Genomic DNA, 14,880 nt, shown 5'->3' with positions numbered 1-14,880 from the left:
AGAGAGGAAGATGGAGAGTACTCAGTACCTGGGAACAGCAAAGGACAGGTAGAAAGCCAAAAATATAAAGATTTTTTTTTTTATCCAAAAAAAACATAGTGGAATTTTTTCTGTGAGAAAAGTTCAGCTCTCTTCCTCCCAAGTTTAGGAAGACTTAAAACAGTCATCATAAAATAACTTATTGGAGAACTCCATACTTTTTTTTTCTTCCCAAAGGGTAAATAAGAGGATGTTTGATGTAACAAGATACATCTGTAAGCAGCCTGCAAGCTGAGATACTTTCTACCAGTTCTCCCACCAGAATATTTTTTTTTCCTGGAAATTCCTTTCCATGGAGTATTTTACTTTAATGTTTCCGATTCAAAGCTGTTTCTTGTGGGAAATTAAAGCAAATCAAGTTACACATTAACCTTTCTCTTTCAGGACATGTGCACATCACTGATTTCAATATTGCCACGATGCTGACTAAAGAAATACAAGTCACCACCATTGCTGGCACAAAGCCGTATATGGGTGAGTACCAATAACAATTATGTATTTTTGAATTAGCATTTTATGGGCTTGATTTGACAGCTGCGGTGGGATACAGATGGAGTCCTTTTTGATGAGAGTTTGAACTCTTTTCTTCCTGGTATGTAACCAAACACGTGGATTTGTTTGAAATGAGGAGCAAACTGGAGAGGTGATGCAGGGGAACATGGTGGGAGTCCTGCCCCAGTCACCCCCTGATCCAGCTGGAAAGTGTGCTGATATCACACCACAGACCAAAGCCAGCATACTGCAAACAGGGGGTTTAGTGCCGTTATAGCATGCTGTGCAGCATGGGTTTCATTGTAAAAAAAGACAGTTGTGCTCTTGAGATCTTGGAGCATTTCACAAGCAGCAGTCAATCTGTGTAGCAATGACGGAATGCTCTTGCTAGCCTTGAGGAGGAAAACGAAGCACAAAGGCTCGTATTTAGTCCCCAGTTACGTACGTTAGTCCCTAGTTTAGTACATTAGCATGTCTTACACTGCTGCACCACCAGCAATAATTGGAATTTTTATATAGATTGGCTGCTTTAAAAACTAGAATTAGCCTGTGTTTGGGCCAAGTGGATGTAAGGCTTGCTGTGTTCCTGCACTGCAGCATCCACTTGGCGCGGTAGGGAAGAGCCCATATTCTAGCATCGGGCTGACGTGGTCGAGAGCGTTGCTGCACTGGTGCCAGGCTGCATCAGAAAAAGGCAAGTGAGGCTTCAGCTTCTGCCCCTGCTGCAGAGGTGGCGTCCTGCCTTCCCACAGCAGGGCAGGAGGGCAGCGCCGCTGGGGGTGCAGAGCGCAGCGGTGCCTGTAGGAAAGGGGCACAGCTGTGGTGGGAGCGGCCGCCACGGCTGGGAGATAAATGCTGAGCCTATTTTTCAGTCTTTCCAAAACCCCTGCTGTTGTACCTGTATTGCTGGTAGCAGTAAACGTGGCTGTCGCTGCAGCAAGTGCAGCCCGGGCGATGGGGGTGCACTGGGGCAGTGGGGTGGGTGCCCTGGTGCTGAGCACATCCTGCACGCTGCGCTGCCAGCGTGGCACCAGCCTCCAGTGCCCGCGGAGCTGAGTAGCTGGGCTGGTTGCTACAGTTCTGTACCATCCCCTTCCCTTCTTTCCTCAGTTCACAAAAGCTGCAGGTTTTAGGAAGTAATAAAAACCATCCAGGCAATGGGATGGGATTAGTCCCAGGCAAGAGCACTTGTCAGGCAGCTGCAGGAGTGTGCAGGGAGGGCTGTTCTCCCAGGACAAGGTGACTGGAGCAGTGGATTGCTCCGTGGCAGTCTGGGGTCGGCTGGGGGAACAGCCTTCATGAGCGAATCATCACGCATGGAAGGAGGGCACGCAGTGATTGCCCCCCATGCAGACCTCACTTCCCTAGTACTCAAAAAATTTTGCTTCTTTTCTGCTTTATAAGGGGAGTACAGAAAACTTACTTACATTCACTTACTGTCCAAATCAGTGAAGCAGCTGACTTTTCAGACAGCAAGAGACCCACTTGAGACTTAGCGCACAAGCACAGGTAGTAAACAGAGAGCAAAATAACCGTGACAGATCTGGGAGGAATTGGGGCCAGGGCATGCAGCTGGTGAACCAGAGAGAAACACCCTGAGTTAATGCTAAAAGAACTCCTGTGCAGACAGGACACAGAAAAGTCTTTGTAACCATAAATTCAGCTTCCCTAACTGAAAGCAGTTCGGTACAGCTACAACCCCGCACACACAAAATACATACTTTCACATACCGTAATGCTGCCTCTCAGGCCTAAATAATGCAGCCTCCCTACAGCTGTTGCATAGCCCAGTCCCTTAGGGTGATCTGCTGGGAGTCTCCTTTTTATCAAGATGACTGAGTTGATCTTTCACCTTTGCATCACTGGTGCAGTCCTTTTAAAAAGAAAAACACACACAAAACATGCCCCCTGTTTTGGTTTTGTGTAGAGCAATTCTTGCCTCCCAGCTGACACCAAAATCTTGCAGTACTTTTTTTTCCTTACTCTCGAAAGGGAAATTTATTGGCTAAGAAAGCACATTTCAGCCTATGCCTCGGCCCACTGCCTGCTAGCCTGGTAACCTCCTTCTGAGAAGCTGTGGCTCTCGGGCTTTGCGCAGTTAAAATTTGCTTTCCCCTGCCCAGGGTGCAGTTGGCACTATGTCTGCATTTACGCTGCATGTTAATGTTTCTGAAGAGCCACTTCCGTTCACTGGGTGAGGCTGTATTTAGGCTCTGCCAGACTGAAGTACTTTTAAATATGAAACAGAGATAGGAGTGGGATGGGAACAGCTTTCCAGCATGAAGATCTAGTGAGCACTAGCTGAGGGCAGAGAGCTGGGGGAGGTGAGGAGATGCTCAGGCCAATTTTACGCCCAGATTCGGTGAATTAGGGTCAGTCCTTATTCTGAAGCACGTTCACTGTGAGGTAACGAGCAAGTTCTGTGTTGGCAAAAAGAGTTTGTTCTTTTGGGGCTTTGGGGGCAGAGAAGTGCTGGGATCCCTGTGGAGGGGACCGTGGGGCTCTAGGGCACCCGGGAGCACAGCAGCGCAGGCAGGGCTCTGCGCCAAGACGGTTGGGCTTTCAGTGCTTTGTATACTGCAGGAGCGAACGGGGCCTGATGAATCTCTTGGTGATTACAGGAGTCACATAAAGCATTTTATAATCCAAACAAATTGGATTGTGTTTATTGAATGTTAAACATTCCAGTTACCAAGGTGGTAGCAAACCTGTTTCTCCAGGCCATCCCATCATTTATGCACATTAATCAATCAAGGTTTGTAACAGTCTGTTGAAGCAGAAATTATTGGCAGTCCCATTCCACCGGTGGGGAGAGTAAGGCAGAGCAGCTGAAACGCTTGCTTGGGTTTCAAGACAGTAGAAAATGTTCCTCCCAGTGCTAATTGCACATGCGGCTAGTCGGCGGGGTCAGGGCTTCAAGGGGTGGCTGCTCCCAGGGTAGGCACGTGTCTGGGCAAAGTGGGGTGCTGGGAACTGGGTCAGGGCGGAGAGGTGTGCAGTGCTGGGCAGGATGGGACCGGTGGGTGCTGCAGTGTGGCTGCAGGGAGCAGCAGAGCGGGCGCGGCGGGATGCCTCTGCGCTGCAAGGCTGAGAGTGGGGGGAACCTGACAGAGACCACAGAATGAACTGCCCCAGGGAAACCTCTGCGCTCTGGTTCATGCCCACTGCAGCGGTGTTTTGGTAAAGCGCCGATCTACAGCCATGTGCCATTGGTCTGGAGAAAAAAGCAGAAATTGGCAAAGGCAGGTGAAGGGTAAGACACGGGTTTGTGCCCAGGGCAGAGCAGCAGGGATGCTCTCTCGGCACGGGTCAAGCATTCTGTGTTGCTCATTTCCACTCCAGACTGCAGCAAGGCAAACTTTTTCCTTTTCTGTATTCTACAGCACCTGAAATGTTTAACTCTGCAAAACCCACCGGCTATTCCTTTGCTGTGGACTGGTGGTCACTGGGAGTCACTGCCTACGAGCTGCTCAGGACCCGGGTACGGTGCGCGTGGCTCCAGTCCCCGTTGCCGGTTGGCATAAGCTCTGGGTTGGCATAAGCTGGGCAAGGCGAGCGAGTGGCAGTGCCTGAAGTTGGGTCTGTGATATAATTGGCTTTGAGTTCCCATCCTGTGGGGAAAAAAAGAAAACTTGAAAAAAATCTCGTTGCTGTTGTAATGAGATTGAGCAGTTTGAGTAAACACAAACTGCAATGCATGAATTATTAATAACGCATAATCCCTACCTGCCCCATCAGTGGTCTGCTTCTACCTCAGGTAGGGTTGGGGGCCTCACAGACAGATGGCTAGGTTAGTGTTTTAGAAGTGTAGTGTAAAAAAAGTGGGACAAAATTATTTAAATTACATTCTTCTAAGCAAAAGGTTGTTTAAAATCTTGTGAAGCTAGGAAACTTCTTTTGGTACGAGCATGCAAAACACCTTTTTAAGAAACTCTATCATCAGTCTTCACAGAAAGTCTAAAAAAGATGTTTTGATGAATATATATTAAAGAACAGATTTTCAAATTAATTTGTGTATCTCAAATTGTGAGTGACCCAGGTAGCACACATTAAGGGGACGTGGCTGTCTGACCTGCTGGGTATCTGAAGCCATGTGCCCCCTGTAAACATACTAATATAATACTTGAGTTTTCCATTTGTGATGTTAAATGAATGGCAGGAGTGTTCATCACATTGACTTTTGACTTGATGGCAAGCAGATGGGAGCAGAAATGGTTAGGTGTTCCAGCTGATGGCACAGCCGTGGTAAGAGGGTGGCACCAGTGATGGTCACCGTGGGGAGGAGGTGAAGGGAGACCTTGAGGTCCATCGAGTGCCAGTACACATTAAGTATAATGCACCTGGTTCGATCTCACAATTTATATCTACTGTTTTTTAAATGTATATTTAACACCCTTACCCTCCCAAGACACTAAAAATATGGGAATCAAAAATCTTTCAAAATGGGAACACTCTACCCTTGTAAATCCTCCCAGGTGGGCAGTGGTGTTGTAGCTGGGAGCTGTACCGGGAGGTGACTCACCTGCCCCGTCATGCCAGCTGTACGTTGCCTATAGCTGGAGGTGGCCAGGTGCTGAGCTGGGGCTGGGGCAGCCCTGTGCTCCAAAGGGACAGGTCATCCTGCAGCCTGGTGTCCCAGCTGTGCTTGTAACCCTCCTGGGACATGTTTTTTTCAGCCAGTTTGACAGGTGGGAGAAATCCTGCTCCTGTTCACTTGTGGTGTCTCCAACATGAGTGAAGAACTGAAAAGAGCAACACGTTTTACAGGGAATGTTGGGAGTGCTCTAGCCACAGCACCAGCTGTATAAAAAGCCTTTTTGATACCCCTGCAAGACACAGGTATTGAAACAGCTGGGCAAACACAAGCTGGCTAACGATGCTAACTTGTGGGTGTTCCTCCCATTGTCTGTTGTGCTGTTTAAATATCTAGTGATCCTTGTTCTTACTGATATTATTATTTTGTTTATTTCAACTGAGCTGCCATCACATGGGGAGACTTTCAACAGGAGGCCCGAGGAATAGGCAGAGACCGTTTGTAGCTTCTTTGCTTTAAAAAGATTTCCCAAGGAGTCTGACAAAGCAGATAAATTAAAACGCTTTCCTTGTGGCGTTTTTCAGAGGCCGTATCATATCCGCTCCAGCACTTCCACAAATGAAATCGCTCACGTGTTCAGGACGGCCACAGTGATGTACCCTGCTGCCTGGTCTGCGGACATGGTAGCACTGATCAAAAAGGTGAGGGCAGCCAGGGAAGCGCCTGGCACAGGGGCTGCCACATGTGGGTCCTATCTGGGCACCTGCTAAAGCACCTGCCCTCGTGCTTTGTAGCCGTTGCAGTAAATTGTGGGGAGTCATCGCAAGCTGTGTCCAGACGCAGTGTTAGCGACCTTCAGATGGTGCCATCTGATAAATAGTCAGCTTTTAATGTTGTAGCCGCACTAGTGTAATAACCAGTTAGCAGTACAGCGTCCTGGGCTGGTGGGATGAAATCTGTGCCGGCGAGCGCAGCTGCTGCTAATGCATCTCTTCTAAGGTCACACGCAGTCTTTGCTTCCAGAGTTCCTCCTCTGACTTTGTCTCTATGGAATGACGTAACTTAGAAGTAGATATTAATGTATATGTCGAAAAATTTGGCCAAAAAACAGCATACATTTTTTTATTTTGAAAAAAAAATTCTCCCAACAATTAAAAGATTTGCAAGAAGTGCTGATGCTGTTGAAATCTTTCCGTGCCATGTGGTTTATGCACCACTGTAATTATTTTTTTAGTAAAGCTGTTATCAAAATTGCTTCAAAATCATTACTGGAATCATTCTGAAGCTGAAATCATGTTTGAAGTGGAGCCATAGCTTCAATAAACAAAACTATTGCTTGACAGTGTCAGACGCTGGTTGCATACAGTGGCAGCAAAGCTGAAATGCCAAACCTTGCATAACGGCACTAGCTGCGTGTTTTGGATAGTATGGAAATAGTTTTCTAATTTTCAAATGAGTATAGGCAATATAGTAGTACTTCATGTAGCTTTCATCTATTTTTTGTTCCAAACAGTATGAAGAAGTATTTTGCCGTCTCTAATGAAATACTCTCAAAAGTTTTAAATGAAAATGAGACATAAATTCTTTGCATGAGACAGAACCAATGGCGTATTTTCCAAGAAGAAAGTTGAAGAATATCTCAATTTGCTTAAAATGAAATAGAGCTAATATTTCATTAAGCCTAACAGTAATACAGAGATATTTACTGCAGATGTCCTCTGTGTTGTTATGCTGGAAGTTTTTCCCTGGACCACAGCGTGCCGCGAGCCATATAGGTTCCCTTGTGAATAAATAATGCAATGTCACAATTAAATTTCCCAGTGCCCCTCTGCAGTTGGTTTAACAGCCAGATGTATTATTTATGAGGCCACTGTGGTTCTGTCCTGGCTCAGACATCTGTGAATTTCTGTGTTTATTAATGTTCAAGGTAAATAATCGTTCCTCGCCAAGCCTCATTGCTCAAGTGAGGATGGGATTGCAGAGCTGATGGGAGCACAGGGCTGCGCGGGGGGCGACCTGGGGGACACACCTCTGTGCCCTGGCTGCCCACAGCCGGTGCCCCGTGGTGGGGCTGGGGGGGTCACCTCATCCACCCCTTTCCCAAGGGTTTGGGTGGTTTGGTTTTCCTCCTGGGTTTTGGAGTGCATGCTATCGGGAGTTGATGCAATGTCAAATCCTTGAACTTTGGAGGCAAACCTCAATCATTTCTTTCCACAGCAGTAATTCCTACAGCAACGTTAAAAAAAAAATGCTGAAAATAAGCTGTGTGAATGCATTATTTCACACTGGAATTATACTTACGAATATTCCATTACTAGAGTGGGAAAACAGGGGATGATTTTCTGATACGGTGTTAAGTTGGGAAGACAAAGGCATGAGTTTAACTCCCCGTTCTGAAACAAATGCTTATTTTTAACCTTGGGCAAATTGTTTAATGTCATGGTACTGCCTTGTTGCCGGCTCCTATAACGTGGGTAAAAGTTGTTTGTAAAAATGATAATGAATAGAGTTAAAGACTGTGAGCCCTTGGCATCCACTGGCAAAGGGAAGCTGAGCCAGAGCACAGAGGAGAGGCACCCAGCTGAAGTGCGGGCGATAACGCAGCGGTCCTGAGCCCCGCTCAGTGCTACAGGCACTTCTGTGAGTACCTCATCTCTGACTTCGAATCTCAGGGTCTTGCTTTCTCACCTCTTCCATTTAACTCTGGCTGCAGTTGCTTGAGGTGAACCCTGAGAGGCGTTTTTCTCAGCTGAAAGATATCCAGGACTTCCCGTATCTGTCTGATGTGAACTGGGATGCTGTTCTCCAGAAAAGGATCATGCCAGGATTCATTCCCACGGTAAGGCAATTCGATTTTACAAGGTTCTCAGTGTGCCCAAGTCTTACACGCTGTAGCCTGCCCTCACACCTGGCACCACATCGTGGGACATTCTTAAACATTTCCAGAAGAACATCAGATGTCATTGAGGACGGGGGAAAAGAGAGGCCGGGGCAACATTCTCACTTTCCTGTGGGTGTAGTAAAGACTAATGGGGGATGACTACAAAGTGTGGGTGCCCCAAAATTAATCTGCTTTTTTAATAACATTCCCTGTTAGCAGCCTGGAGGGCACCCGCCGTTCTGCCATAATTGTTCCTTCCCGTAATGGCTCTCCCTAACAAGCCCATTGTTCATAGTAAAATAACACATACAGTAGATTACTGTTTCTGATCCTTTTTTAATTGGATTAAAACAGCACAGATGTAACATAACCCTTAGGGAAAATAATCCAAGGACTGTGGTGTGCAGTGCTACTCTGACTGTTTTTCAGCCAAACAAAAGTTGGGCTAAGCTATGAGTATTTGTTAATGTATTATTATATATTTTTAATAAATATAAATATTTATTATCTATTCCCCCCTCAGTTGCTGGTTTTCTCTGTGGTGGGTTTATTGCTTTTGCTATTGCTTTAAAACCAGTCCTGCAGGCTGCTGCACTCCTCCCAGCCAAGACACCCCGTCCTTGCTGTCACTTCAAAGCAGCCAAAGGGCAGAGTAGAAGCAGTGAGCACAAAAGGAGCACTTGTCACACCTTGACAATGTCCCCTGGCTGAAGGAACTGATAAAATATGTAAGAAGTACAGCAGGCATTCTGGCTATGTGTGCAGTTGTAATTAGTTTATTTTTTACAAAATTCAGCTCCCAGGCACGGTGCAGTTTGAGACACATTTCCAGGCAGGCTCTGATCACTTAGGGCCACCTTTTCTCTCCCCTCCAGAAAGGCAGACTGAACTGTGACCCAACCTTTGAACTAGAAGAAATGATCCTAGAATCCAAACCTCTTCACAAGAAAAAAAAGCGTTTGGCTAAGAAGGAGAAAGACACCAGCAAAAGCAATTCCTCCCAGGTGAGAGCACGCAGGTACAAGCACGTGGTCAAGGGAGTCCCTCATTTTGCAAGAAAGCTGTTTGTCATTTAGCTATCTAGCAAGACCACAGCAAACTGTTTAAACAGACCACTTTTTTCCCTTGGGACCAACTTTATTCCCAAAACTTTTCCATATCTTCCCCTGAGTGGAAGGCAGCATATATACCCGCCAGTCTGGTATGAGAGGAGAGTCTCAATGCCATTCTCCCCACTGGGGGGCTAAAGATGAGAGCTAAGATTTACAGCCATCTCCCCGTCTCCTTGAAATTGTCCTTGTAATGTCTTTCTGTGGCAACTGTGAATTTATTCCTCGTGTTTTTTATTTTTCTACTTGAATGTGAAAGACCTGCCATCTTCAAAAGCACCTGGAGATGCTCCAGAGGGACTTCATTGTTTTCAACAGAGAAAAGTAAGTCCTGATGCAGAGGCAGTGTATGAGACCCTGGCCCTTGTCAGGGCCTCTGGCAGAGCCGGGGTGTGGGCACCCTGGTGAACAGGGGGGTCAGGGGCATCTGCCAGGGCAGAGGCAGCGTTTCTGGCCTTGAGGCAGCGGCTGGGCACACGGCCACCAGCTGCATTAATTGCCTCATTTGTGCACACGGACTGTTACTGTTGGGGCTGGGGGCTCGGAGGGCTGCAGGGGCTGGGGGCTGGGGTGGCTCGGGGCTGCAGGAGCCTGGAGCTGCAGGGTGCAGCCATGCAGTGGGTGGCAGCTCGGCCAGAGGACGGGATGCTCGTGGGCAGCCGTGGCGCTGCGTGGCTGGCACTGCCTGGTGTTCCCTCACGGCTCAGCCCACCCTTTCTCTCCCTAAGGGTGAGAGACCACCGGAGCGACACCCAGGAAGCCATAGCGCTGGTGAAAAGCAGAGGCGCCTACAAGGAGGACAACCAGAACAACCACCTCTGATTGCGGCACAGCCCCTGCTGGCTGTCCTGGGGGCCAGTGCACACCCACCCACTCACCTTCATGCTGCTGGGCCACCGAACTCACCTGCTGCTGCCGGGACAGTGCCGATGGCCCAGGGCAGGTGGCCGGGTGGGAGCGGGGACACCCATCCCTCTGCCTTCCAGCCCACGGCCGGCAGACCCTGGGTGTGCGGGAGGGGCTATGGGTGCTGCCTCCGCCGTTCCCCGCAGTCAGTTGGACTCTGTTCCTATTATTTTGCCTTTCTTGGCGGCAGGAATGTGACTGTGTGATCGTGGATGACAGTACTCACCCTTTGGCTCGGCTAGCCGGCATCACAGCCCTGGCGCTGCCTGCGCGGCGGCTGCCAACGGCATAACTGAAGGGCTGAGTGCGTGTTGTTCAGAGCGGTGTCACCGCTTGCCATCAGTCCTGGTGATGCTGTGAGTCCAAGCTCTGGGGAGGGTGGGACTCCCCATGGGCTCACTGCTGGTTGCTCCAGCTGGAAGAAGCTTCTCTCAGCTGCAGGGTCACCACCAGTGCCCAGTGACAAAGGTGCCCTTTGCTTACAGATGCCTCCTGTGAACACCCCGTGAGTGTGGGCACGGAGGGCTGGAAGTGGCAATGATTGATCGATCTCCTTCCTTTGCTGGGAGGAGGCAGCAGTGGTTTCCCCTCCCTTCCCCCACTCTCCATGCTGGTTCCTGTTCCCATTTCTCGCAGAGCAGGACTGGCGTGGTGGGTGGTCAGAGCATGCAAGCAGATGCAGAAATAAAGAGGTAACAACCAGGCACTGGTAAATAACCAGCATCCAGTTGCTTTTCCACCTGAAAAAAACGTTGATCATCACATTAAACTACTGCAGTTCACTGAATCCAATTGGATTTGGCTTCCAACACCAGAGGTAAATTTGATTGTGCTTTTTTAATCTCTCTAACACTGAAATCATTCTTGATTTAAGCAGCTCTTGTAGTCCTGGTGCGGTCTTTGCCAGTGCTGAGATTGGCCAAAGCATTTCTATTACAGTAATGCTGGGAATGATGTCATTATTTAAATGCTTTGGCAGACTGGAGCTTTCATGTCCTTATTTCACGTTTTTTCCTATACTCAGCAATATAATGAATTTGTGATGAACTATTTGCCTCCCATTTACCCAGAGGTGTTCCTTGTATCCCCTGTGCCTTCCTGTCTTTCTCTGGCTAAATCTGATCAACTCGAAGAGCTGAATGAAAGCAACAGCAAATGAAAGGCTCATGTGAGCCTTCCCATGGATTGCATTGGATGCCTGGGTCTCCCCTCCATGGCGGTGGTGTCTCTTGGGGGATGCAGTGGAGAATCAGGAACATTTCTGTGCTGCAGGAAGGCTAAGCAGGGCAGAGCAGTGTGGCCACAATGGGTCTGTACAGGGTCCTGACCAAGCCCTCTCCCACCGACTCTGGGGAACAGATGCTCTGGGCAGCCTGGTTTGTGTGGGTGATGCTGGAGAGCCCCAGCTCTGTGCTGAGAGCTCTGGTGTTTGCCTCTGTGCCTCCACCCTGCCAGCTTCAACCCTTGTGGGACAGTTTCTGCACTGCCTTTGCAGAAACTTTTTTTGCAATAATTTCTAACAGAAATGCGAGTGGCACCAAACACGGTTCTAGGTCCTGATACCTTTGTTAACAGGAGGGTACAGGGGGGCTGCTGGCACAGCAGTGCAAGCACCTCCCTGGGTTCCAAGGGGACCTGTTCCGACTTGCCCTGTGCATCCTCTTCCTGACATGGTGCCATGGCAGCATGTACCACCACCTGTGTACAATAAAGATAAGCAGTCCCCAGTTTTAGAAGACTACAGCCGTTTCTTTGCTGCCATCACATGAAGACGCAGGGAAAGGGGAAGCCAGTTCTGAGGGAGGGCTGCAGGAACTGAGGGCTGCAGCACTCGCTATGCAGCATACCCCGCTTTCCTCTGCCCAGCTGGCAAGGGCCTTGCAGGCACACAGATGGATGTGCTGTGCCACCACCTTCCAGCACCTGGTTTGCTTTGCTCAGGTCAGGCTCTTGCCGTAGCTGCAGCACAGTGTGTGCATGCGGGCCAGGGAGCGGGGGCAGCAGCATTGCTGTGCATTGCTAGTGTGGAAACAACCGACCCTCTTCTGTCTAGGGAGCTGCAAAGCTGGAGTGGACTTAGTTCACCAGTAAGTGGTTATCCAAGAGTCCTCAGAGGGGGTCATTGCAAGGGGAAAGCCACCTTTCCCTGCTAAGTCACAGCACACCCCAATTAATAGCACCCTTCCCCAGCCACCCCTGCTTCTGAGCAATAAGACTTCCGAGCCGAGTAGGGGTCTCCATGTCTCTCTGCCTTCACTCTTGTCATTCCCAGGGAGGCTAGCCAGAGCACCCGCAGCACTTCCCATGGTTTCTCTCTTCTTTGCCCAGTCCTGCACCAGGTCTGGGGCCAGGCACAGTCAAGAGGTTCTGTGCCAACAGCTGTACCCATCCCCTGCACAGCACACAGCTATCACCACCTTGCTCTGGTGTGGGTGTTGGTTCGTACACCACCTGTGTTCATCTGGAGCCACAGACAAGGAATCTAGTCCTGCTCCTCCCTAGGGAAAAAACGACTGCTGTATAAATACTGTTGTACTGGCTGACAGAAAAAAAACCAACCCAACCCCCCCAAAAACTCAAGTACTTTAAATGGCACCTTTAAAAATCCCCCAAAGACTCCTACAACCATGTCTCCTTTCCCAACTTCCTCTGTAAACAGAGGCACAGTCTCAGCTTAATAACTACCAGGAAACAGGGAAAAATCTTTTAATTACTTAATAGCAGGACTTCACAAAACTTTAAAGTACGAACAGCTTTCCCTACCCCTGGCACAACTATTCTGGCATGGCCCCTTAAGGGCTGCTGCACGGACAACTTGTCCTGTCTGAGTTGCAGGCATGTAAAAATAAATATTTCAAGGTCAAATACTTAAGGAAGAAAAAAAGTATTTATTTAGCATAGCCTAAATTGACACGTAATTTTTGTAAAATTTAAAAAACAATCAAGGGGTTTTTTGCATGCTTTGCAAGCCTTACAAGGCTGTGACCGTCAGTTTGATAAACACTGCTTGATAAAGGGGAGCATTTAACTCACAGGTGCCCACAGAAAACAGCCTCCAAGCCAGCCCCAGCTGGGGAGACCCAAACACGGCCCAGGCAGGGCTGTGCGGAGCTGGTCTCTTGTCACCACACAGGTGACAGGCGCAGCTCTTGCTGGCCATTAACAGCCTGTGGTAGCCAGGTCAGGCTGCAGCCAGAGACCAGACAGACAAACCAAATGGACTTTTACAAACACTTGCAATGTGGTCTTTTGCCAATAGCTTTGCTTTTGCCCATGAAGTTACACCAATACGCTGACACCTACAGCAGCAAGCACCCCATGCCTTCCACCAGACAGCCTGTCCCTGCACCACAGCTCCTCCAGCTCAAACACCGCCCAAAGCCCCTCCTGGAGCCCAGCCTGCCCACAGGGCACAGCTTCACACCACCCCTGCCCAGCAGCAGCAGCCTGAGGAATAAAAAAAAGCCAACCAGCAACATGAGTTGTTTGAAGGAACAACTTTTTTTTTTTTTAATAAAGTGTACAAAGTAGTAAAACTCCTTACATGAGGTGCTGTGACAGCTGTTACAGAGATGATTTGGGCTCCCTCATGGGCCTCATGGTGAAACTCCAACAAGCGTTGAGTGGAGACAAAGGACATGAACACGACAGAGACCCACCTGCCCCTACCAGCTCCCGTGAACCTGGCCTCCCCGTCCCACACTGTGGCTCCGGCCAGCCCCCACCACTTCACCTGCCTGGCTGGCTCACTCACACTGGGTTGTTTCTGCTGTCCCACATCATGGCATCCCACACGCGTTTAACACGAATAACACACTGAACCGAGCGACCTGTCTGAGCGGCATGCATACAGAAAGGAAGAGTAAAAACACAACCCGACCAAACCCACAACAACAGAATTTTAAGGCTATGCATAAAACAAAATGAAGCAGTATCTTTAAAGCTAGGTAGCAAGTAGCATTTGTGAAACATAAGGCTTGAGGCTTATTGATTCTTCAGAACAGGTTTATTTGCTTTTCCTTCTTAAACACCAATGTACCATTTTTCTTCCTTCACTTGAACAGGGATTTTGTTTCCTTCTCGGCAGGGGCATTTAACTCAGGGAGGTTATGTTGGAGCGGCCTCCTGGGGGTGCGACGATGCGCTTGCTCGCTGAGCGAACACCTTCATCAACCTGGGTACCTGGGAGAGGACAAGAAAGCACAAAAGGAAGGGGGAAAGCAAAGAGTGTTTTCTTCACAGGACTGAGCAGTCAGGCAGCCTGGGGTCTTGCCAAAGGGCATCCTGAGGCTGGCTGCAGCAACCTGTTCCCCCTCCAACTCCAGTAACAGCCCTGAGAGCAGCAGCAGCTTGAACGTCTCTGTAGACACTCCTCCATGAACAGACCCACACAGCAGAAGCAGGGTCTGATGCTGTGCCGGCACCTCCACAGCCACAGTCTGCCTTGCTTCTACTGCAAGGTGCAGCATGCCAGAGGGCCAGCTCCAGCCGTGGCCTTTAAGGGACATGGAGGGTCTCTCCCTGCCATGCTCCACTCATGCTCGGCTCACCCCAGGCCATCTCCCAGCTGCCTCCTGCCCCAGCCCAGAGGCTGGGACAGCATGGCCAGTGGCTCTGTGCTCTCCCAGCCCAGCCACCACATCTGTTCACCTGACAGGCTGAATCCAGACTGATGGAGGTTCCTGACGGGGGGTGTCTGCCGCGTGGGGGACCCCCTGGTTGACCCCGCAGGAGTGCCCCCCTTGGGCGTGGTGGTCAGGTCAAACACGGGTCCATCATACATGCCCCGGGGCACAGCATGCATCTCCGCCATCTGTCACCAGAGAGAAGACAGTGACATTTCTCTGCTCCCAGGGAGCATCCTGCCGATGGCAGCTCCACGCTCCAGCGATCCTTGGCTCCCCAGCCCCACTGCAGAG

At 49.4% G+C, this 14,880-nt stretch overlaps 2 protein-coding genes across 3 annotated transcripts in view; one reads left to right on the top strand and one right to left on the bottom strand.

The window, feature by feature from the left end:
* Positions 1-11,836, top strand: part of STK32A (serine/threonine kinase 32A) — a 35,002-nt gene extending 23,166 nt beyond the window's left edge. Inside the window, exons 7-13 of the mRNA XM_055812901.1 lie at positions 424-513; positions 3,915-4,012; positions 5,650-5,766; positions 7,779-7,904; positions 8,822-8,950; positions 9,315-9,379; positions 9,784-11,836. Of these exons, the coding sequence (XP_055668876.1) occupies positions 424-513; positions 3,915-4,012; positions 5,650-5,766; positions 7,779-7,904; positions 8,822-8,950; positions 9,315-9,379; positions 9,784-9,877 (719 nt within the window). The 3' untranslated portion in view covers positions 9,878-11,836. The remainder of the gene's footprint in view (positions 1-423; positions 514-3,914; positions 4,013-5,649; positions 5,767-7,778; positions 7,905-8,821; positions 8,951-9,314; positions 9,380-9,783) is intronic.
* A 1,606-nt stretch (positions 11,837-13,442) lies between these two features.
* DPYSL3 (dihydropyrimidinase like 3) overlaps positions 13,443-14,880 on the bottom strand; it is a 39,032-nt gene continuing 37,594 nt past the window's right edge. For both annotated transcript variants that reach the window (XM_055812899.1, XM_055812900.1), the window contains exons 13-14: positions 14,612-14,774; positions 13,443-14,143 (exon numbers count right to left, since the gene is read on the bottom strand). In XM_055812899.1, coding sequence (XP_055668874.1) covers positions 14,055-14,143; positions 14,612-14,774 — 252 coding nt within the window. In that variant the 3' untranslated portion in view covers positions 13,443-14,054. The remainder of the gene's footprint in view (positions 14,144-14,611; positions 14,775-14,880) is intronic.

The sequence above is a fragment of the Falco peregrinus genome, chromosome 8 (genome assembly GCF_023634155.1).
Source record: "Falco peregrinus isolate bFalPer1 chromosome 8, bFalPer1.pri, whole genome shotgun sequence".
Classification (NCBI taxonomy): domain Eukaryota; kingdom Metazoa; phylum Chordata; class Aves; order Falconiformes; family Falconidae; genus Falco; species Falco peregrinus.
Note: the sequence above shows the minus strand (reverse complement) of the source record. Positions and strands in the feature narration are given on the sequence as shown.